Source organism: Erithacus rubecula (assembly GCF_903797595.1).
Source record: "Erithacus rubecula genome assembly, chromosome: 27".
Lineage (NCBI taxonomy): Eukaryota > Metazoa > Chordata > Aves > Passeriformes > Muscicapidae > Erithacus > Erithacus rubecula.
Genome location: NC_136679.1, coordinates 4,259,033 through 4,283,358, shown reverse-complemented (window position 1 = coordinate 4,283,358; position 24,326 = coordinate 4,259,033). Strand labels below are relative to the sequence as shown.

Below are 24,326 nucleotides of genomic sequence, written 5' to 3'. Positions count from 1 at the left end.
TGACACCCCAACAATCCCACCCTGTGCACCCCTGGGAGCGTTGCAAAGCACTCCCAGAGCTCTCACAGCTTCAGGGCCATGAAAAAACTCAGCACACCCCAGGTTTTGCTGATGAGATAGTACCAGGCAGGACCTCCCCAGTACCCAGCTGGGGTGCAGAGATTTACAGGCTCAGGACCAGCAGTAAATGGATTTTTGCCACTTGAGGTGACAAAGCCACAGAGCATCACTGAATCGAGGCCCACTGAGAGACATTCTTTGCCTAAAAGTGCAGAGCAGAAATTCTCACAAGACAAAAGCTCTGTCACCAGACCTGAAGATGTGAGGCTTTCATGCCAAACCTCATACTGAGATGGGTCATAGCAGATCCACCTCTGGGGCTCCAGGCAGGAGGCAGCTCCCATGGCATTAGAGCCCCCTCCTCCCCTGTCATTGTTCTCATGTCTCTCTGCCAAGCCACACTGAATAAAATAATAATAATGTACTTTTCATTCTGTGCCAGCAGATTTCTGGCTCTCTGAACTTTTGATGTCTGCTCGATTCGTTGCCCCAAAAGCTTCTGGGAGTGAATGGCATCATTAAACACAAGCTCAAAGGATGGCAACCTTGATCATTTTATTGAAGTGAGAACACAAGCCTGGCTTATCGTTGGTCATCAACATTCTTTGCATGCTTACAAATGAAATGAAAGGAACAGAGGGGAAATGGCCTGCAAATGCTGTTTTATTTAATCTCAATTTCCTCCCTGGAAGGAATCAAATTTTTTCTTAGCTGGGTTAAGAAAAATATAGAATGGGTTGGGTTGGAAGGGACCTTAAAGCTTACCCAGTGACACCCCTGCCATGGCAGAGACACCTTCCAGTACCCCAGAGTGCTGCAAGCCCTGTCCAGCCTGGCCTTGGACACTGCCAGGGATCCAGGGACAGCCACAGCTTCTCTAAGCATCTTGTGCCAGGGTCTGTCCACCCTCACTGGGGAGAATTTCCTCATGATCTCTAACCCAAATCTACTACCTTTGCAGTTAAATCCATTCCCCTTTGTTTTATCACTCCATGCCCCTGTCCCAAGTCCCTCTGCAGTTTTCTTGCAGCCCCTTTATTGTTAACTGGTGGGTTTTCTGAGGGCAAAGCAATTCTGGAGCAGAAGAACCTCCCATATAACACCAAGTACCTCAGAGATTCCCTCCTCAGTCTTTTCTTTAAGCTGTGCTTGGAGGCCCAAGGTTTTAGAAATCCCAAGTCTCCCCCAAAACAACAAAGTTCAGTGTTTGCATTCAGAGTATTCCTCGACCCCAGCAGTGACTAACTTGGTAATTTTATTGTGCTTGAACAGATCCCTCCCCCTTGGCATGAGAAACAAAGATGCAGCTAATTAGGGCACAAAGAAAACTGCACATCTATACTTTCAGTTCTGAGTTCCACCCTCTTTCCCAAAGAACTTTATGGAATACAATCCCTTTGTCCTTTTACAAAGAGAATCTAGGCAGAATTAATCACCTACACCTCCAAAACACCACACACTTAGGGGAAAAAACCAGCTACATAAAAGCCTGCATTTAAATGCTGGTTTGTGTTCTCCCAGGGAACCTGGCACAGGTTCACTCAGGAACATGTTTGTTTTTCATAGGGAATGCAGAAGGGGAATGTTTTGATTCTGTTGGGTCAGTGACTCAGTAAACAGCTCAAGCCCTTAACAGGCACATGAGCAGAACCAGGTGATGGTGGGAGATTCTCCAAGTTCTTGGTTTGTTAAAAACCACTCCACAGTAAAAGCTGACTGTAAATGCTACATAACTGACACAAGGTAATTCCATCCATAACTCTTGCAGGCTGCTCCAGGTGCTGGGCCCTGCATATCCAGGTTTATCTGATAAGAACACACAGACTGGGCACAACCCAGATAAGGGGCTTGCACTCATCTTCACACAAACCTAACACGAGCTCTTTATCTTAATGGATCTAACATCTTAAACCCCAAACCAGACAAGGAGCCCTCACAGGTGTAATGCCTTAAGGACACATTCCCACTGAATCCAGAGTGTTCTAGGACTGTGGGAGCTCCCAAGGACCAGGATATTTTGGATCTGCAGGAAAGCAGCACAAATATCACAGAATTGCTGGCTTGGCATAGAACAGATCCTAAAGATAACCTTGTCCCTGCCTTGGGCAGGGACACCCTGCACTCTGCCAGGTTGCTCCAAGTCCTGTCCAACCTGGCCCTGAACACTCCCAGGGATATACACTGGGTTCATCTTCACCACCCAAGCTCCTTTCTAGCTGCAGAAATTTTCTTTCTACATTTGCCACCTCTCATCTGTTAATGACTATTAATTATTACTCTGCTGACTGTCAGGAGTGGGCATCACAAGAGTGGGGCCCTTCACAGAAGGCTCAAAAGGGATCAAAATCCTACAGCTAAAAAAAAACCAGCATTGAAGACATCAGCAGCTGTACAAGAAGTTATGAGATGCAGCCTTCTCCAGTTGCTCACTGAAGGGTGTGTGAGAGAACTGAGCTTATTGTCCCTCCTGCAGGGCCATCTGCATCCACTCCAGCTGCTTTCAGTCCCCTGAGAGGGACAGGCCACGTGCTGACCCGAGGGTGACTGGTCCTTAAAACAGCTGCACTTCTTATCTCAAGTATCAACCTAATTAAAAACAGCTCCAGAACAACACTGCACATCTCCAACACAATGGCTAAAACATGCCAAGGATCTTTTCCCAGGTTGTCTTTGCTGCCTTTTGAAGAAACTTGGTGTTGAGATTGAGTCAGATGTAGCCAAATGGTCTATGAAACCAGAACAGATAGGAAATAAAGAGAATAAACCTCCCCTTTAATTGTTTGGTGTTGAGACAATTTTGGTGGATCCAAAATTCATCCGGTTGGGATCAATACACTTACCTATCATCCCTGTTGGGCAATAATCCTGAGTTCCTTCCTGGAATACAAGACAGTGTCTTTATAACTCGGGGGTGCAAAGGGATCTGAGGATGGAACATCTATTTACAGGGACAGCCTAATGCTTGCTGAGCCACAGAGGGATAACCAAACACTTCAACGTCAGGGGGATGTGGAACTAAAAATACCTAAAAGCAAAAATGCTGTGGAAACTGAGCCAAGAAAAAGGCAAAAATTAGCTCTGTTGCTTCAAAAACTACCATTGAGATAACTAAATCTTGCAGATGATTTATACCAAGCTGGGTTGCTGTAACTAAGATACTGTAATGGCCTTTCTTTCCAAGAAAGCCAACTGATGGCCTACTTTTAGGAAAAGTTCGTGTTTTTTCTCAAAAACTTCAGGCTCACCTTTCTGCAACCTTGCCTTCTTGTCCAAAGAGATAAACTATAAAACATCAACGTGCAACACATCAAAAGCACAGCTTTTTTTTTTTTTCTTCACTATTTTAAAATTTAGATTGGAATGCTGGAGATGAGCCTCCCTGGAGCAGGAGGGAGCACAGCAGTGAGGTAATGTTACTTATGCAAATTGTCCCTCATTCTGTCTCGGGGGTTTCAAGTTCACTCCCTGAATGCTGACCCAGCGGGGTCACACACATTTCAGCCCGACAAAGCTGGACAAGCAATTTTTTCCCTAAGCAAAGCATGATTGCTTCTTTGTTTAAATCCCTCTGTAACTAGAAATTAATGCTGGGTGATGTAGCCAGAGTTTGGAAGCTCATTTTCTCCAAAGCCTGCCTAAAGTGACTGCAATGGATGGAATTATCCAAGAACATAATTCGCCTCGAAATAATCAGCAATACCAAGCAACCTCCAAATTCTTTCCCCTGATGAGATGACCCCACCCTGTGTGTGCACAAGACATTTTTCTCTCAGGCCACTCCTGCTGATGACTCCTTTTATTGTTTTCCACAGGTTGGTTTCCTCTTCCCCAGCATCTCCAGCTGCAGGAGGAGCTCTGTGCCTGGCCAGGCTCCCATCAGTCACAGAGAGCTGGAGCAGCTCACGGAATCCCAGGGCATCAGCACACCAGGAATGTGACACAAACAGGTCCTGCCACCTCTCAGATAAATGCAGGTCACTGCACTCAGGTTTCAGCCAAACTGATGGAGACCTTCCAAGGAAGTTCTCTGCTCTCAGGTGTCACGACTGAGCTTGGCCAAAACCACCCCTTTGCCTAATAACCAAGAGAATAAACATATTTCTGCTCTTGATTCTACCAAACCATTCTTTTTACAGAGCCCAGCTACCCTGCCATGAGAATTCCTGACAAGACTCCCTTAGCTCAAAGCAGATTCTCTGTCATATCCTACACTTAATACATACACACAAAAATCACACTCTGAAGTCACATTCTTGGTTTTGAGCTGTTTTCACTGCTATTTTGCAAGCTCTACAGCACATCCTCCTCCAATTACCAGCATTTTGATGATTGTGGTGTTAGAATTTATGACAAGGAACATCAAACTCCTCCTCTGAGCCCTTCCAGCCCTGGAGGAGCCCAACACTCCTATCTGGTGTGCAGTTACATCTCATTAAGCAGCTTAAATGGACAAACAGATCAGGCTAACACAAGAACTTCCATTACTTATTGTGCAGCATGAAGCACCCTGCAGACACTACAGCACATCCCTACCTTGGGAAAAAAGTCAGCTCCACTGAGACTCTGAACTCACCTTCTCCTGAGAATTACAGAATTTGGGAAGTGCTCCTTTCTTAGTATTCTTTTGACACAGCTCATTATTTCCTAGTTTGTTTTCAGTAACTCCACAGAAGGTAGACTCGGGTAGTAAAATGCTCACACATGCAGAATCATCACTCCCCAAAGCTGTACTAATGCTAAAAGCAAGCTGGAGCCATCCACCCCCACATGTACTCTCCTCAGTTTAACACCAGCACATTCCTGACCCTGGGTCTTTCAGAACTGGGGCCCCTTGATGCCAACCATTAAGCAGGGCTTGGAGTTTTGTTGTTTTGTGTTCTTAAATGAATGATGGGCATAACAATCTTACCTAGCAACATAAAACACCTATTCCTGGACCAGTAAGGAAAACAGATACACCAGGGAAACTCCAAGTATCAATCACAAACAAGACCACCACAATGAACATCCAACTGATGAACTGTGCTCTATACAAGTAATCACCTGCTTGTGAGCGTGGTCATAAGAGTTGATGTGGTTGTCAAACTCTTGGTGCTTCTGGTACTGCTTGTCACAGAGTTCACAGTAGAAGTTTGCTCGGAGGTCTTCCAAAGCCTTGGCAATGGCCTTTTCCTTATCAACATAATCCTGAAAAATTAACAAAAAAATGCTTGTTATGTGTACTGGAGAACAGGCTGCAAGGTGATGGGTTAGTCATTTAAGGAAAAATAGTGCTTAATGAAAACTTAATGTACATTGATTATATTTATTCAAGGATCACTGAGGTTGGAAAATACCTCCAAGATCACTGGGTCCAACCTGTGCCCAATGCCCACCTTATTCCCAGCCCAGAGCACTCAGTGCCACCTCCAGGTGTTCCTTGAACACCTCCAGGGATGGGCACTCCAACCCTCCCTGGGCAGTTCCAATCTCTGAGCTCCCCTTCCATGGGGAAATTCCTGCTGGCTCCACCCTGAGCCTGCCCTGCCCAGCCTGGGACTGTTCCCTCTCCTCCTGTCCCTGTTCCCAGAGCCCGACCCCCCCTCACTGCCCCTCCTGTCAGGGAGTTGTGCAGAGCCACAAGGTTCCCCCTGAGCCTCCTTTTCTGCAGGCTGAGCCCCCCCAGCTCCCTCAGCCCCTCCTGGGGCTCCAGCCCCTTCCCAGCTCCATTCCCTGCCCTGGGAACACTCCAGCCCCTCGGTGTCCTTATCTTGAGGTGTCCAGAACTGGACACAGCCTCTGAGGTCCCTCAGCAGTGCCAGCTCAGGGGACAGTCACTGCCCTGGTCCTGCTGCCACCCTGGTCGTGGGACAGCCCAGGTGCCATTGGCCTCTTGCCCACCTGGGCACTCCTGGGCTCATGTCCAGCTGCTGCTGACCAGCACCTCCAGGTCCTGTCCAGTTTTCCAGTCACTTTGTCCCCACTTGGAGCATCCCATAGGGTTGCTGTGACACAAATGCAGGTCCAGCACTTGGCCTTACTGAACCCAGCTTACCAAGGTGAGCAGCCTTTGCAAATTCCCTAGTGGGATTGCAGAACTTTGCAGTGCTACCAACCTCGGCTCTATTTGTTACAGAATCAGAGAATATTCTGCATTGGAAAGGACCACAAGGACTGAACACCCCCAGGTCATAGCAGAAGCATCACTAAAAGGAGACTGCTTAAAACAAGGCCTGCAGTGCTGGTGGGGGAAGGCAGCTCTGCCTCAGGGGAGCCTCCTGGATTGTCTGATCTCCAAGGAGAGGTTCAAAGCCTTGAGCTAACCCAGAGACACTGGGAGACAACTCTGAGAGTGGCATCAAACCTAGGAGGATCCCTGCCTTTGGAACAGAACCGTACCACTCTAAAGCTGACACTGCTCCATTTTGGGTGCTAAGAGATGTCTGCTTGATCTTGGTTTGGCTGCCTGAATTCAGGAGGGAGGAACATGGCTCTGGCTGGGAATAACCTTTCAGAGCCTGCTGAGCTCAGTCCACTCCAGTGAAATATTCCCAGGAGCAGAACTGCCCCTCAGGCTGGGCTCAGCACAGTGCCCACACTGCAGTGGGCACAGGGAGCTGCATTCAATGGATATGAATGGATTCAATGGGGAGGGAGACAGCCTTGGGTGGAAAACCAAACCTCCAGGCAGAGATGAGGTGTCTCACCTGGCAACAGCCACATCCTTCCCTCTTTTGCCACAGGTTTTGAATAAGCACCAAGCTCTGTGACTGGGGAAATCCCAGTTCCTCAGGTGGCTGCACTGGCTGGAAATCCAGGTGTGGAAGGAGCCTGTGCTGTCCTCAGGACTGCTGCACATCTGGGGGCTCTGAGATGCACCTGGTGCTGGGACACATCAGGGCTAAGCAGCTGTTCCCAGGCTCTATCAATTACAACCCCACCAGCAGAATTAATAAAACATCACCACTCTTCACGAGCTCTCTGGGGGAGGTTTACCCTGAGGAGGTGGAAGCTTTTGCTCAAAATCAGCTACAAATGCTGCATCACAATGCAGACTGTACTCACTGCAGCACTCCCAATATAACCACTGACCACAGGCATTTCAACTGGAATAAAGAGAAATTATATAAAAAAACAGCCTAACATTAGAGAAAAAGCACTTAAGGATCTTTTATTCCATCTTAAATACAAACTTCCTATGGGAAGCTTCCTTCATCAGCAAGAGGAGGCAGCAAACATTTAAGACAGAAAACTTTGAAAGGTTTTTCCTTTGAATTTCAGATCTTGTTCAAAGCAATATGGTTTATCTCCTTGTTACCACATCAAAATGGCATTAAAATAACAGTACTGAGTGTATTTTATATGATATAAAATTTATATTAAAAATTTCAACACCTGAGGAGAAGAAAAAAATATCTAAAAAACTGTTAGTGGTCATGTTTGGGATTGTTTTCCATTTAAAGCAGTGTTTCCTTCTACATAAAAAAGGAAGCAACTTCCTGCTTCCATCTATTACTAGATGCCCTTGTTAAGTGGAAAAAAAAAATCAACAAATCTGGAGTTTTGAGCCTGAAGCAGGTCCCCAGGAAGAGAAGAAAGGAAAACAGCAGCATGAGCTCCACAGAACACGGACGTTCAAAGTTCCTCTGAATCCCAGGCAAGCTTCCTGTGCCATGGGTAGGATTCTTTGAGCAAGCATCCTGTGGCTAAACAATGAAACCCAGTCATTTGAGTGATCAGAATTTATACAAAAGAAGGGAATTAAAAAACATTTCTTGGCTGCAGAGTTATCAGAAATTCCTCTGAGGCTCCCTGAATGGCTGATCAGGATGCACTGCCATTGGCAGTTACATAATGGGCTCCTGTGGAGCAGCAAAAAGTAACAGCTGCAGAGATTTTTCACAGATTAATACCAAAATGCAAGGGGCTAAGGATGAACAGAGCTAATAAAAACCCACTGGAGCTGGGAGAGACTGCTACTGCTCCTGCAAAAAACCTGTGCTGGATGAGGGAAGAGTCTCAGAGCAACACAGGCTGGGCTGCATTTGGAAAGTAATGGTAAACCCCAGGAACTGCAGGATCACACAATGGGTTTGGCTGGGAGGGAACTTAAAGCTCATCCAGCCCCACTCCCTGTGGCAGGCAGGGACACCTCCCACTAGAGCAGCTTGCTCCAAGCCTCATATAACCTTCCCAGGGATGGGGAGTCCACAGCCCCCTGGGTACCCAAACACCTGCAGTTCACTTACCAAGCAAGTCAAGGTCTCAAGAACAAAAAAAAAAATATATATATATATATATATATACATAAAAAGAGGAGAGGAGGCTATAAATTTTCATAGCTGAACAAACTGCCTGAAGAATTAACTGTTCAACTGGGGAAATGGAATTTTAGATTTGCTGAGCTTATGTTTAATTTTAATGGCATTGAAACTACTTTCCCATTATTTCTCAAATAATTAAAATTTATGCAAGACTGACACTTCATTTGGACATCTCAGGCTCTTCCTCAACCCTGGCACTCCCCAAATCTCTGGACAATTGAACAAGCAGGCTTTCCTAAGAGCTGATGGACTGCAGGGGCTGGGAAGCAGAAGAGTGGATTAAAGGATGAGCAGAGACCATGTCTCCACAGAGAACCCAGTTACAGCTAATCCAAGAATGTTCCTGCATGTCACGCTCAATCCCAACACCACAGCTCATTTTTATCAGCCTTTGGCTTACAAAATAAGCCCACAGGTTTTGTAAATCCCACAGAAATACAGAATTGTCTTTTTTTTTAATGCTGCCTGAACAATTCTTCCAAAGAGCTCCAGCCCATCAATTTCTCCAAGTTGGAGCCATGTCCTACCTTTCCAAAGCAAGCAAGATTCATGCAGTAACATAATGTGTTGCTCACTCCTCACTCAGTACAACACAAGAGCTCCTCCCCTCCCAGCTGGTAACTGCCCCTCTACCACCTGCAGGTTTGGTCCTGACCTGGCAGGCTCAGTCAAAAAATCTGGCAGCCCTGGGTGCAGGGAAGGAAATGTCCTGCTCAGCCCAGGACTGTTCCTTCCAGAACAGGAGCAAAGCACACAGAGAAAGTCCCACTGCTGTCCTGGGGCTCTTCAGCAGCTAAACAAACAGGAAGGCTGATAGCAGGAAGAGAATAACCAGTGTGTTAAAATACAAATCATCACCACAATGACCAAACCCAAGAACAGTGAACCATCACTGCAGCAGGACGAGGAGAACTCGGCCCCATGAGAACAGATCTCTTCTCAGCCAGCCCACAGACACTGTGATGTCAATGCCCTTCTCTCTGTACCTTGTACTTCTGCCTCAGCTCCTCGGTGTCTTCCTTCTCCACCTCCAGCACTCGCCTCCGCTCGGTGGCATCCTCGGCGTAGTCGAGCTGTTTTAAAAAACGTAAGAGAAGAAATGCAATTTGACCCATAAATACATTGCACTATCAAATCTACCAGAAAGCACAGCTTAACAATTTTAACTGAAACAGAATCTATGCAAGCTTGCTTTCCCTGTTTTGTTACCCCAAGTGAAAAACAGGTCATTAATCCTCTTGATAAGGAAGGCCCTGGCAGGCCCATGGCAGCTTTGAGGAGGGGAAATCTCAGAGCCCAGGGATTTTGGGGAGCATCCTGACCCCAGAACTGAGGCTCACAGGGATAAACTGAGGATGTATTCTGCAGACAAGCGTTTTCTTATCACGCTGCTTCAAGAACAAGTTGTTCTTTACCCTGGATGCACAAACTCTCCCTCTGCAATGCCTTTGCCACCCATTCCCAGGAGCCCTGCAGGGAGAGGGGAGCTCACCTCCATCTCCATCCGGCCCATGCCCATGACATCGTACTTGACGACGATAGGGATGGGATCTGTCCTCCCTGGAAGAGGAACACACAGAGAGGGGTCAGCAGCAGCCCAGAACCACAGCTCACTGTACACATTGGGTTTGGGTGGTTAGAGATCTTGCCTTGGAGTGCAGAGACCAGAAAGCTACAGTGAACCAAACACGAGCCATTCTCACAGCTTACAGCCAACCCTGCGCCCAGCTCCGAGGCACTCAGGATGAGAAATGCATTTTCTGAACATTAACTGCTCATGTAAAAGCTTCTCATGGTTAATGTTCCCCCATGACAAGCCCTGGGGCAGGGCTGATAACAGGACTTGAGCCTTCTCCTCAAGGCTTCCACATCAGGCTCCTCATCTTCCCATAGGAGTGAAGAAAAGCTGCTAATCACTGTTGCAGCTCATGAATAGTCGATTAGAACTTCCCTGTAAGGGATGTGCAAGCCTCCCTCCCACCAGCTTTTGCCCTTCCCAGGAGTAAGGAATGCTGAGAAGGATGGCACAGAAGCCAAGCTTCCCCCATCCCAACCAGCCAGTCTAGGCTGGGCTGGGTCCCTGCTCCTGCAGCCCGGAGTGATGCTCTGGCCCCGTGTCACCTGTAAGCTGTGAAAAGGACTGGTTGCGAAGAAAATTGACTTTGAACTAATCAAACTATGCTGGAGATTTTTTTTTTTAAAACATATCTTTAATCCACTCATAACCAGCCAAACAAAGCAAAATGGGGCAGACAAGCACTTTACTACCACAGCTTTTTTTTTTGGTTTTTTTTTTAAATTTTAAATTATCATTATTTTGATTTTTACATCACAACTGGCACTGGTAGTTGTGATGTAGCCCAATGACAAAGTACTTACCTTCTCCAGTGCAAACCTTGAGTGAAAAAACAGAATGTTTACTTCCCTTATTATTGCTCTTGTTTGGTGTAAACAACTCTTTTGTTATACACACATACACAGGTATTATACCTTTGGGCTAAAAGACAGACAGGTTGGCATCATGCCTAAATATTCCACTGCCATCCACATGTGCAAAAGGTTTAAGTCTTTAAAACTGCCTCAGAAAACCTGGACAGGTGTGAACCTTTTGCCAGCATCAGGCATAATTCCTGCCAAAACCACAACCCCAGAGGGGCTTTAGAATCTTAAAGTACAGACGTGGTTTTATTCAGAAATAAATCCATTTAATGAATTGCTTTACAGTTTTGTTGATATGCCCAGGAATTTGACAGGCAGTTATCCATCAGTTCAAAAGTAGCAATCACATTGATCTGCAATGGTTTGGACTGAGCTTTCCTTTGGATATTTAATGTTCATGTTTGACAAGGTTTCTCTTATGCCCAATGGTATAATACAGTAAGCAGTGACTGCAATTTTTAGCAAAAGGACCAAATTAAAGACAGGTTATAAAAATGACTTCCTAGGTGCAATATCACTTTCATAACGTCTCAACCAGGGATTTACTGGTAAGTGGTGAACCCAAATGGAATGGCTGGCACCAAGTGCCAACCATTTATTACTCAAAATTTTTCAAGTTTTTTTTGTTTGTTTGTTTTTGGTTTGTTTTGGGTATTTTTGGTTCATTTTTGTTTTGGTTCTCCAGCAATTGAGATCGTTTGATGCAGCCTCATTGCCCTGGTAAACCCCTGTATACAAACAATGCATCAGTACTTTTGCCTTCTAAGGCAGTCAAAGTTTTTTGGGTTGTATTTTTTAAATTCAAAATCTATTTGGAAATTGCAGTAGCAAGTGCTAGTGCCCATCGTGTTGGGGGACAAAAAAATCAAGTTTGGACAGTATTAAAAATTTATGCTTAAACTGATTTTGGCAGTTCTAACACAAACAGAAACATCCCTTCTTAGCAATACCCTTTAATGAACAAGGATCAGACAAGTGTGCATAAAGAAAGGAAAGGAAAGGAAAATGAAAGACCAAGCAGAAGGATGATGGCTACAACAGAGAAAGTAAGCCTAACATTGGTGCACTGATGACAAAAGGAGTAATTCAGTCTGAAAATAAAAAATTACCACTGCTAAGTTTACCATCACCACAACAAGTCCAGGATCATAACGCTGTAAAAAAGAAACACCATTTGTTAGGCAGAAACCATTAGGGGCAGAAAATAGGCCGTTTGGCAGGGAGGATGGGTTAAAAAAAAATAACAGGAGGCTTCTTGCTCACCCCTCCACCCCATGACCGTGCTCTGCCCTGCAGAACCAGGGAGCCACTGGAGCAGCTCTGACTCACTCTGGGTGTTTGTTGGGAGAGCTCCTGGTGCCAGCCCTGATGCACATGTAAGCAGCAATTTAAAAAGGAAACAAATCAGGACCTTAAGGAAGTAACAAATATTCAGGGCCAAAAGGAGCTCTGCTTGCAGGTGAGAGACTATTCCATGTGAAAAGTGATGCCTCTGTTTTAAACTGAACCATCATCCCATTATGAATGGAACCTCATGTGTGACATCCAGGTGACATGTTCAGGCATGTAGCACAGCTATGGCAGCAGTGCCAATTCCTCATGGACCCCCCTGGAGCCAGCTGGGGCAGCAGGACATGCTGCTGGCCACCGGGCTGGTGTCACCCCGTGTCCAAGGCAAGCCACGATGGTGAAGGGACAGGACAAGCTCAGGGCCACCTCTACCTGCTGGCTGCCAGGTGACATGGGGAGCAGCCAAAGGGGGAAATGGGACTCTCCAAGTTCAGCTCATCACTTCTCCTCAGAAGGAACTCCCTTGAGGAAAGTTTATCCTCCTGCTGGCCGTGACAATGGGATCTTTCCCAGCAGGTAAACATGGCTTGAATGTTGGGAGTCTCCCAGGTTTGGGGTCCCTGCTGAGCTTTTCCTGTACATCAGCATGCTTTGAAGGGAATGTAAGCTTCCAAGGGCCAGAATTCCCACACTTCCTGCCACTCAGCAGGGCTGCAAGCAGTGCCACACAGACACTAACTTCCAGGGTAAATCCTGCTGTGTCCCTGTCCCAGCCCTCTGCACCCCACCCTTTTTGAGGCAGGTCACAAACTCCTTCACAGACTGCTGACTGCACAGGCTGCAGACTCCAAAGCAGAGAGGGTTATTGCATAAAATACTTCCACACACAGGAAAAATCCTGTGGAGAGGACAGAGCAGGAACCCCCAGCAGGATGGAAAAAATAAACAGGTCACACAAGAGTCACACCTTAGAAAACCCAATCTCAAAGTAAATCAGGTTAGTAATGATTCCCTAGACTCAGAAATGAAATGAGATTCCCAAAGTGACTGGCTGTACTTGTTTTGCTTTCCTCTCCCCAAGGAATGGGAAAACCTTTCTCCCAGCTTGTGAAAAATTGCTCTGACCTGAACAACCCCTGACAGCCACCCTTTCCCAGAACCCTGCAGTGGCATGGAGCATGTGGCCAGGCAGGCTTCTCCAGATTCCCTCCTTTTCGGATACAAGCAAACACTTCCCACCCCCAGTGTTATAAACTAATAAATCCTGGGCAAACCCATCCTAAGGCTTCAGGGCTTTGGTATCACACACAGGGCACACTGCACATGGAGCATGGGTTCTGGACACAGCATGGACACTGCTCTGCCCTCTGCAATGGGAATATCCCAGCTGGAGCTGCCATCTGATCCTGCCTGAAAACGCCAGTGTTGGCAACACCAGCCCATGTTTGATCCTGTTTTAAACAAGCCAAAACAGAAAACAGTTTTCATTGGATTTCCAGATTCAGAGGAACTCCTTCCTCCAAACACAGCATCATGGCAATAGAATCCCAGAATGGTCTGGGTTGGGAGGGAACTTAAAAACCAGTTCCTCCATGGAAAGGGACACCTTCCACTATCCCAGATTGCTCCAAGCCCCGTCCAATCTGGCCTTTGACACTTCCAGAGATGGGGCAGACACAGCTGCTCTGAGCACCCTGTGCCAGGGCCCTACCACCCTCACAGGGAAGAGTTTCCTCCCAATATCCAATGTAAACTGATCCTTTTTTTAATTTATAACATCTACTCCTTGTCCTATCCCAACAGGTAATTTTCGCCATTAGAGACATTCAGATATAACAGAATGAAAAAAACAGTACCCTAAAAATTCTATGTTAACATAATTCAAACAAATCTCTTTCAGTGTGTTCCTTATGCACAGGCTGTAAGCACCACAGAAGTAACACAACAACCATAGTCCTGCTTGTTTTGCTGACATCTTCATAGAAATTCCCTCCAGGTACAAGCTTTGTAGGATCCAATCCTAGAGTACTGATTGATATCACACTTGTCACCAGAGGAGAATTTAATAAACTCAGCATCTCCAGAGGACACAGACAACAGTATCTGATCTTGTTGGACATGGAGGAGTTTTTCTTATTTGTTATCTTTATGCTGCAACTGAAACCCACAGTCAGACACAACCTTGCAGGGGCTTTTAGCTGCTCTGGAAAGGGACTATCACTCAGCTGCATGCAGGATAGTTTCATGACCACAGCACTGGGTTGCTCTGGTGGATAAAGGTTGGTTTGTTCAGTCAGTACAAGCTCAATGCAGGCTCTGGAAGGGAAGCAGGTGCCTGGAGTCAGCAACCAACACCTGCAGGAATGGATCCACAGGGACAGGGCTCACCTTCAGCACCACTGTCTGGGAAAAGGGAGATAGGGAAGAGTTCCTGTGCTCATTGAGTGAGTTGCATTTTCAAAGATAAGGATTTTGCAAGACTCTTGGGACTGTTTTGATACAGCATGGGGAAGGGGCTGGGTTCTGCTTCCAGGGAACAAGTAACAGGACAAGAGGGAAGCCTCAAATTGTGCCAGAGAAGGTTTAGGTTGGATATAGGGGAAATTTCTTCATGAGAGGTATTGTCCAGCCCAGGCAGAGGCTGCCCAGCAACTCCCTCCAGTGGTAGAGTCCCCATCCCTGGAGGGATTTAAAAGTCGAGCAGATGTGACACCTGGGGACAGGGGCTAGTGGTGGCTTTGGCAGCACTGGGCTCCCTAAGAGTCTATGAGAAACCAAGAGCTGTCCTGCTGAAAATCCAGACTCCTCATTCAGTACATCAAAAGGGAAGAGGGGAGAAAATGCACTCATTTTCACTGGTGCACAAGTCTGGGGTGCTCCTCACTGGCTAAAAATGATACCACATTATCAAAATCATTCCAGCTGCTGCAAGAAGCAAATGAACAAACAAGGGCAAGCTTTAATCCTGGTCCTCTTTGGGAATTAGATTTGTGAGCTCATCCTGTTTATGTCAGATTTCTGGAAAGGGTCAAGACAATCAAGATACTTGAACAAAGCTCTATCATCCTTGGTAGCAAACAACGTTCCAGAGAGGAGAAAGTGTTTTCCAAGAACACAGAAACTGCTCTGTGAATTTAATCCTTACTAAGCAGGGGAGAAATGACGAGAGAAAATCAAGTTGTAAACACCCCAATCACATGGAAAACTTCCAATGGGAGCTCAGAACTTCACAGACACACAAACCAAGGGTGCCACTTGCAGAAAACCAAGCTGAGGTTTGCTACTGAGGCACCAAACAGAGCTCCTTGAACTTTTTCAGGGAAAGTGACCTAGTGGAGTCTGGGGTGAAAAGACATCCCTATCTCAAATGCTGGACAATAGATTAAACAGCAACACAGAAGGTGCTGGAGCAAGAACATGATTTCTGGTTGATTTAGGATAGGAATTCAAGGTAAGAGTTGCTGTCTGTGTTCATCTTGGTAAGTGGACAGGGCTGAAGGGTCTGTCTGGTTCAGGGCAGCACTGAGGAGCAAGGCAGGCTGTGCACAGCCATGACCTCCTTCCCCACACTCCTCTCTCCCAGTTTGATAAAACTGCTCTTCCATTGCACCAGCACAAAGCACCAGAAGGCCTCGTCCCAAGCCAGGCTAAGGCGTCTGTCACAACAAACACGTGGCACTGAAAGCACAATGATTTCAGATTTCACTGGCTACACCCACTCCAGCAACACAAACTCACCACCTGTTAGCAAGGAAAGGATCTTGAATCTCCAAAAGCAAACAAGGGGGCAACTGCTTCTCCCAAAGGACACTGAGGCACTGAGCAAACCTCCCTTTCACTCTGTGGTCTGCTGGGTTTTAACACAGCACTGAAGGATGGGTATGATGACAGCAGCCAGGTTTCTCAAGCTAAGTTCACATGAAATCATCACTTTTAGAGCCACTGGCATGATTTGTGTTGCAAACACAAGCATGGAAATGTTCCTCCATGCCAGGACAGGTTCCTGTGAGGACATGTGAAGACACAAGAAGATAAGAGAATGATCACAGCTATTTCTTGGGCAGTCTTGAGGCTGCCAAACGAACCCATAGCTAATGAATAAAGGCACTGTCAAGCATTTTTATCTGCCTCTCCTGTGTTTTCCTGTATTTATTACAAAGCTCCAAAACCCAGAAAGAAATCTGACACCCCTCAGTCCCCCAGATGCTCATTGTTCCATGTTCACAGGCCTGACACACATCCACCGTCTGCCTCCCTGAGATCAGAGGAGCCACCAAATGGAAAACACATTAACATCTGAGCTGAGGCCATTTGGTGAGCCTGGGATTCAAGACCTTGGAATTCAAACCCTGAGCTCATTTCTCCAAGCTGCAGCTGCCAAGTGATCACATTTGTGACTGATCTCTGTTGCTTGAGTGGTCAAAGCTTTGTTTACTGCTCCCCATAGCCCAAGGAAAATCCAGCAGAGGCAGCACCTGCAGCCACCTGGCAGTGCCTTGGAACTGGACTGGGATCCAGCTCCATCCCTCAGCCAGGGATCGTCCCAGGGGCTGCCAGCAAAGGACATTTCCTGCCTGAGCCACAGGATCTCAGCCTCACCTGCAGCTCTGAGCAGCTTCCAGCACTTGTCAGACACTCCTGCTCCTCCACCCTGCTCAGCCCTTGGACCAAGAGGGAATGTTTTCCTTTTCTGAACAGATTTGGAGAGGAATGTGCCAAAGAACTGCACCACAGTGATGCTGAGGGGGGAAGTGCTAACTATATTTATCCTCACAGAATTTGCAAGTCAGAGCATAAATCCACTTGTGCTTTTTTCTTTTAATTGAAAACCATGCAACAAAAATAGAGGTTGATGGAGGAAACAGATTTTAGCATTTGCTAACAAATTTGCTACACCTGACTTTGCTACCTAGCTGGATGAAAGGATAAAATAAACCCAAAGCACTTTTTATTAACTGCTGCTTCCTGTATCACCAGGATGATTTATGCAATCAGTGTAGGGCACACCTTAGTCAACAGGAACAGCACTGCCCTGACAGTCTGTGCAGGTTTACTGCTTTCAGCCTGAGTGGAGAACAAGGATGCAGGAATGGTTCCCAGCTCTGCAAGGCACTGCCAAGAGCTCCCAAGACACAGGCATGGCCCTGCCCTCTCCTTGCAGTGTTACATCAGCAGAGCTGCTCCCCAGGGAGGTGGAAGCAGCTCTTCTAGAACAGTTACACTGAAATGATGCCAAAACTTGGCTACAACCATAAGCAAACATGAAGGAAGTTGTTACTAAAAAGGCAAAGGAAGCAGGGGACAGAAGGCACTTCTTCAGGACCAAAAGCTACAGGGAAAGTTCCTGCCACTGCAAGGACCTGCCCCAAAAGGGGAGTCCCTGCCCTAAACAGAACCACCTGCTGCTTCTACTTCCTGAGTACTGGAGATAATCCAAGTCCCAGCACAGACCAGCAACCACCCACCTTGAAAGTCCTTTTGTTTTCACTGTGAACATTTTCATGACAATAACCAAGCACAGAATGAGATGCCTCAGCCCTTGAGGAGCAAACAAAGGAACTCCAGAGCTACACTGAGCCCCCACATTACCTGTTTGATTCACAACTGAGACACTGAGGAGCAGCTCTGCCACCACAAACTGTGTGATCTTTGTTGCCATAGCAAAGTACTACACTGGGATTCACCTCTCAGAGGTACCACAAAAGATCAGGATCTTGGTCTTGGGAATACTGTGGGAATGTGCAGTAAATCATTGCCTTTCAACATATCAAATTAATCAGACAGAACACAGCTTGTGGTGTAGGGGAACTTGTAACTGCTTCTATACAGGTGGGGCTGTTTTTAGAGGGTCAAGGCTGCAATCAGGCAAGAATGTTTACAAGAGAGAACTTTAGAGAGGTAAATCTGTGTTAAATAATTACAGTTGTTATCCAGACTGGCTAAAGATGAGCTGGACCAGTCCACCAGAGCTGGTCAATCCTTCCTCAGGAGTCCCCTCCATGTGGCCAGTAAATATCAAACCTTCCTCCTGCCCTCTCCAAACCCTCCCTGCAGAACTGCACACCCTCCCCAGCCCCTGCTATGACCCAGGAAGCAGCAGGATAACCTCCTCAGTTTCCCCTGGTCTAATTAAATGAGATTAAACTACTGGTTTTAGTCTTGCAGATATACCTCTAGAGTACTATTACTTCATATTAAATACACAAGTCCAAAAGAGAAAAAAAAAAATCCAGAAGTTTTCAGCACAATTATTTTTTTCAAACAAGACTAGCCCAAAAAATTGACAGGAAAAAGGCAAAGAGCTTATAAAAATATTTTCAAATCTACAATTCAAATTATCCCACTTCTGCATGTCGGTCTCCTGGCTTTTCATAATACTACTTAATGGGAAATACTCATTCCAAGAGAAATCATTAGGAGTGTGGTTAAATTCTGATTTCCCTCAGCCCTCTCATTCCCCTCCTGACTTATGTAACTCCTGATTTATTCACAATCCTTGGGCTCATTTAGAACAGGACTTCACACGAAGGTCAGGCAATGCTTTTAACTGATCTTTGGCTAGTTTCATTTCTTCAGAAGATCACAAAATTCTGGATTATCAAATATAGGTGTTCCCCCAAAGATAAAACAGGCTACAATCATCATTTTCTCACTTGTCAGAGTGCAACCATCACATATCTCTATGGAAAAGTGGCTTCCTAAACCATATTTTCCAAATTAAAAAAGATCCCTGTCAACTGGCAACCCCCTCTCCTGCTTTTTCATATTCACTGACTGTTAGCAAGCTGAAGCACCATTTCCAAATATAACACAAGTTGTTTGTGGGAAAAAATGATGAAAAACATCAGGGAAAGAGATGAGCTGAGGGATGACTCTGCTGAATTCCTTATGAGTATCCCTGAAGCAGGACTCCAGCACTGGCATGGTCAGAGTTGACAGCACTGTCCCTTCCTGATGCTCCACTCAGCACACATCTCAAATTCAGTGAAAGATGCAGATGTTTCAGCCAGAACACAGCTGGTGACAGCCACATCACTCAGAGCATGGGCTCTGTGCTTCCCTACCCAAGGGCTCAGCTCTTCTCAGTAACAAGGTTTACACCACAAGACAGCTGCCCAGGGAGTACAAAACACTCCTCTGGAACTTTCCTGAGAATGAGCCTCTTTGCCCCACACCAGCAGATTTTTATCAGCAGCAATTGGCACGTGTAGATTTTAGGCTGTTGCAGGTACCACCTAGAGACAGCTCAGCTCACCACTGGATTCCATCCCCAGTGGGTAATCAGGATGAAGGAACCCAGCACAGGGTAAGGTCCTGGAGTGTGAGGTTCTTGCTGAACACCACCACAAGAATGACAAGAAACAAACATTTTTGCCTAGCAGATGTAACACAGCAATTGTCCAGGATTCAACAGAACTAAAGAGGGAGCCCCAGCTCAGATGAACATCTAGAGCTAAAAGTAACATCACAAAACTCAGCACACTGAACCCGTCCACTTCCTTTCAAGTTAAAGCACGCAGAAGGTAGCTGAATGCAGCATCAATTCCACACAAGCAACCCCAAATTTTTGACAGTTTGATGTAAGGACCTTCTCCAGGACATCAGACACCACAACAGCTCAAGGCTGCTTGAAGGGGTTCTGTTTCTGCTGCACCTCCTCACCACAAGCTCTGCAAGATTCTAGGCTTAAGGAGTGTCAAGCAAAAAGAGTTCAACAAGAACACACCTACATCTCTTCAGAAACCTCTCCTGGTCTTTCCTGAACAAGAAAGTGTGGAAGAGGGCAAGAACTTCTGCTCTGCTCCTCCCTTCTCACTGCACATCAAATGACTTCACTCTTCAGGCTCCGAGAATGAGATTAAAATTGGATGCAAATATTTCCTTCCTGACATTTTTATATTGGGATTTTTGGCCCAGTCTAAGATTCATGCAGAAAGGTCACTGGATAATGAATTAAACACTCCCAACACTATCATCACCAACGCCACAGGCAACAAGCACAGGCTCTGGTTGCTGAGAACTCAGAAGAGGAAAACTGGAGCAGCAGCAGCTTCCCTTCCACATCCTCTGCATGCCCAGACCTCTGCAGAAGCTGGCTGGCAGGTGGACAGGGCACTTCTCCCTTCCAAAAGGGCTGAAATTCCTGCACATGCTCCAAAGCCTTCATCAGGAAGGCTCCAGCACTGCATGGGTTAAAGGGTTAAACTAGGTGGGTTATTTTCACTCCTGTGCTCCTGTGACTGTGCAGGAGGCACTGGAAAGCCTTCAGAGCCCATATCCACAATTTGCCTGTAGCTTCCACATGGCCCCAATCAGCAGAGCTCCAGTGACATGTGAGAGATCTGGAACAGCTCCAGCACAGCCAGAGGCACAGTGGGAACATCCAAATCTGGACAAGACTCCAAGTGCAAATTCCTGCTAGGCCCATGGGACATGGTAACACCACCACCCCCTGTCCCAACTCCAGACCTAGTCCCATAACACACAGGCACTCCATTACATCTGAGCCTGCAGCACCCTGGGACCTTGGGTTGTGCCTTGGCATCCACTCAGGGCTAGGACAAAGCTTTTCCTTCTTTCAAGGCTCTGTGTTTCCACACTGGTGACACACAGAGCAATACAGGGCACCCAAAAGAGAGACCATACCGAGTTCCACCCATGATGCACAACCCATGTGCCAAAGGAAAGGCCCAGAGGTGACAGCTACAACCCTACCTGAGGTACAGCCCCAGCAGGAACATGAGAGGAACTGGAGAGTGCCATGCATCAACCAGAGAACTCCAATGAAACCATGTTAGAGGAAGGCAGAAGCATTAACCAGGAAGGCAGTCCAGCCTGAGAGGTTAGAGAGCCTCAGTCCCAGGGATTAATCAGCATTCCCAGCATTTGGAGAACTCGTTACCTCTGCACAGTCCACAGCACAGACACTCCCATCTCTAACAGGCTCACTCATGGAAGATGGATTACCAGCTCCCAGGTCTTCAGACTACGGGAACATGAGGGAGTTATTGAGGGGCTCAGGGCACAGCTGAGCTTCCACAGATTCTACAGAAATGGGGTTTAGTGTCACAGGAAGAATTTAGGTTTAACACAGCAAGGTTTGGTGTGTGCTAGGTCCACCAGCACCTTGGTGTCCCAGTGAGATTTGCTAATCCCTGACAAACTGTTGGGAACAGGAACAAGGCCAACCTGTGACAGTCCTGTGGAGAAACCAGGAGTGAGCCTCTTCCATCCAGAGAACCTCTGCCACCACTTCCCATCTTCAGTGGGCCCTTTCCTGGCCTTCTAATGGCTTCTGACTCCAGCGAGCGCTGACAGATCATGGGAACTACCTCAAATCTTTAATTCTTTTAATACCAAAACATCAGCACCATTGGAAGCTGCACCACTCCCTGTCAGTGTGGAAAGTGAATCCTCCTCCCTCCACGTTGACTCTCACACATCCACCACACACACAGCTCTAACCTGCACCAACAACAAGTGAGGCAGCAGCTTCCATTGCAAACTGCCAAATACCAAACTCAACAGTGCATTAATTTGGATACATTAAAAATGGAAAGAAAAATCTAATCTAGGAACAAAAAGCAGAAATCATTTTGTTAAAGACCGAGGCGGGAGTTGAAGGTTTCAGACACGAGGGACTGGACTTACCCTGCAGTGATTTTCCCAATCCCTGGCCCAGCTTCCACCCATGTTTCTGGAGTAAGCGATGTCCAATATTATCCTGACAGACAGAACAGAGAAAACAAACCAAAAATATTCCAATAATATATTCTTCCCTTCCCGCTGACATTTAAACATGTGATGAGCAAGAGATTTTTCTACATATAAATGCATGCAAAAAAATGCTACTGAAAAGGCAATATATGCCCAATAAAGGGAAAGACAAATGTCAAAAATTGCTGGCTAGAATTTTTCCAGGGGGATGGGTATTGGGGACGGTCACTTTCTGATGGTGTGCTGGGCAACTTTTGTGCATCACGTTTAAAAGAAATTAAAAAATAATAAAAATAAAAAGCAATGTGGGAGAAAATAAAGTGTACCAATAAAAATTGACCAGTAAAAAGCATAAAATCAAGCTATTTATACAATCATATCCATCACCTAGACAGCACCACTTAAGATTTTTTTTGTAAAGAAAATCTACAATGTGTTTAGTCATTTTGTTTGTGTGTCAGGCTTTAATAATACTGAGTAAGTTGTAAGTGCAAGACTGCCCCACCACTAGAAACCAAAACACAATCAGAGCAAAATCCAGGCTAGACTTGATTGGGTTTTTTTTTATATATGTATATATATATATAAACTAGCATGCAGCCAATATTAAACTGAAAAAACAGTGAGGTTAGTAAAACAAAAAAAAAAAAATCAATTAAATAAAATGAGCTCAAGCACAGACTGGGTGATGCATTTCACATGTAAACTAACAAAAATACTAAGATGTTAGAATGAAACAGGCCTAGCAATAAGTTAACAGCAAGGAACCATTAGTGCATGTAGGGGAAACAATAAGCATAATGTCTCATCTTCCTGAAAAAAAAAAAAAAATTTGGAATAACTGGAAAAGTACTGACGCAGCAATTAAGTGTCAGCTTTTGGCAATGGGGCTGAGCAGGGCTCAGTGGGGAAATTGTTGTGTTTTATTCAGGGTTTCTGCCCCCAGACAAAGAGCAGAGAACTCACAGCCCCCTGGAACCATCTCAATCTGCCAGCTCTCCCTCAGTGACCAGTTCACCCAGTTACAAGCAGTGACCAGCTCCTCAGCTCCTCTTGGCTGGGACCATGTTCACCTTCTAATCACATAAAATAAAAATCAAAATCAGTTATGAACTTGTTGATTATTAATTATCATCAGGCAAACCACAACCCGAGATATCACAGAAATATCCTGAATTACAACAGGATGTGACTTCAGAACACTGAGCGGTACATGGAATCCTAAAAAATAATTTTATCTATATGCTGCAGGTTTCTTTAATTAAACAACAGCCATCAACAGAAACCAGAGTAGGTTTTGTCACTCCACAATGAAGAAAATGACCACAGGGTCTGCACAACTGTGGTAAATCAGCTTGAAAGGCACAACCTTCCCAAAGATATTGGCTGCATGGGTACATTTTTCCTCAAAATGATGTTATCATGTACAGATTTTGGAATTTTTTTTCTGATATCCTAGTAAAGTCAGACATTTTGGATTTCTGTATTTCCCAAGGAATAATGTGCATTGTGCATTTTCCCCACACTACCAGCTCTGCTCCAGGACATAATTAGGGCTACATAGAAAAAACAAAAATAAACCAGGAGACAACATAAGGAAACTTCTGGGGATAAAAGGTTAAAAGAAAAAAAAAGAAAAAAAAAATCAAAAACCCAAGGATGGATCCCCACCACAAGCACCATGGAGAAGACTGGCTGTTGGGAAGAGAACTTACCTGCAGGCACACACCTGGGCAGGCCAATCCCAATGGCCACAGAGTGCCCCAGCCTGGCTGAGAGGGGCTGCAGCTCGGGACAGGTTTGGGACAAGGCACTAACTGCCTTACCCTGACAAAGGAGCATTGAATCTAAAAGCCAGTGCTGACAAAAATGGCTGCGTTTTCCAAAAAGAAAAAAAAAAAAAAAAAAATCCAAAGGACAAGGAGTACTTTGCAGTCTTGGCCAAGTGGAGATGAGACATTGTGCTGACTGTGTGTGTTATGAATGCACTAAAATAAAGACAGATGAAGCAGAACGCTATTCCAAAAGCAGTGCAAGTGGAGTGAAAGCATTTCCATACGAACCTGGCTTTAAAAACTGGGCTGTCAAAAGAACAGTTAAATGTAACACAAAGTAAGAAACTGTCCAATCACTAATGGTAGTTTTTTTTCTTTTGCTTTGTTTTCAATTCACTGCTTGCAAGTAATGTATTTATTAAAGAAGAGTGAAAGCATAAAATAAATTCAACAAGTCAAGACCAGCTGGGAGATTCAAGAGCGGTGTGTTGTGACTGACAGTGAAGGGGGAAACAAATGTTAAAGGGAAAAAGAAAAATTTAGAAAGGTTATACACATTAGCACCACTTTTACAGACCCACTCAAGAGGATGGTCCCAAGTTGTTTGACATAAATTGGAATTATGCCTGAACACAGTCCTGTCTCAGTTCCCAGGAAGGAGTTGTCTCCCCCATCCCAAACTTTTCTATTTGTTTATGCAGTGGAAATACTCCCTAATTTTAGATCCTACTCAATTGAAATG

General features: G+C 45.7%; 1 protein-coding gene across 7 annotated transcripts in view; it reads right to left on the bottom strand.

Moving 5' to 3' along the window:
* The window catches only part of GPATCH8 (G-patch domain containing 8), a 55,707-nt gene that overhangs the window by 10,529 nt on the left and 20,852 nt on the right, over nucleotides 1–24,326 (bottom strand). For 2 of the 7 annotated variants that reach the window (XM_079327768.1, XM_079327769.1), the window contains exons 3-9: nucleotides 23,873–23,890; nucleotides 21,744–21,816; nucleotides 11,912–11,956; nucleotides 9,856–9,923; nucleotides 9,350–9,436; nucleotides 5,104–5,247; nucleotides 2,901–2,937 (exon numbers count right to left, since the gene is read on the bottom strand). In XM_079327768.1, coding sequence (XP_079183894.1) covers nucleotides 2,901–2,937; nucleotides 5,104–5,247; nucleotides 9,350–9,436; nucleotides 9,856–9,882 — 295 coding nt within the window. In that variant the 5' untranslated portion in view covers nucleotides 9,883–9,923; nucleotides 11,912–11,956; nucleotides 21,744–21,816; nucleotides 23,873–23,890. The remainder of the gene's footprint in view (nucleotides 1–2,900; nucleotides 2,938–5,103; nucleotides 5,248–9,349; nucleotides 9,437–9,855; nucleotides 9,924–11,911; nucleotides 11,957–21,743; nucleotides 21,817–23,872; nucleotides 23,891–24,326) is intronic. The other 5 variants (XM_079327766.1, XM_079327767.1, XM_079327770.1 and 2 more) reach the window with 4 other exon arrangements.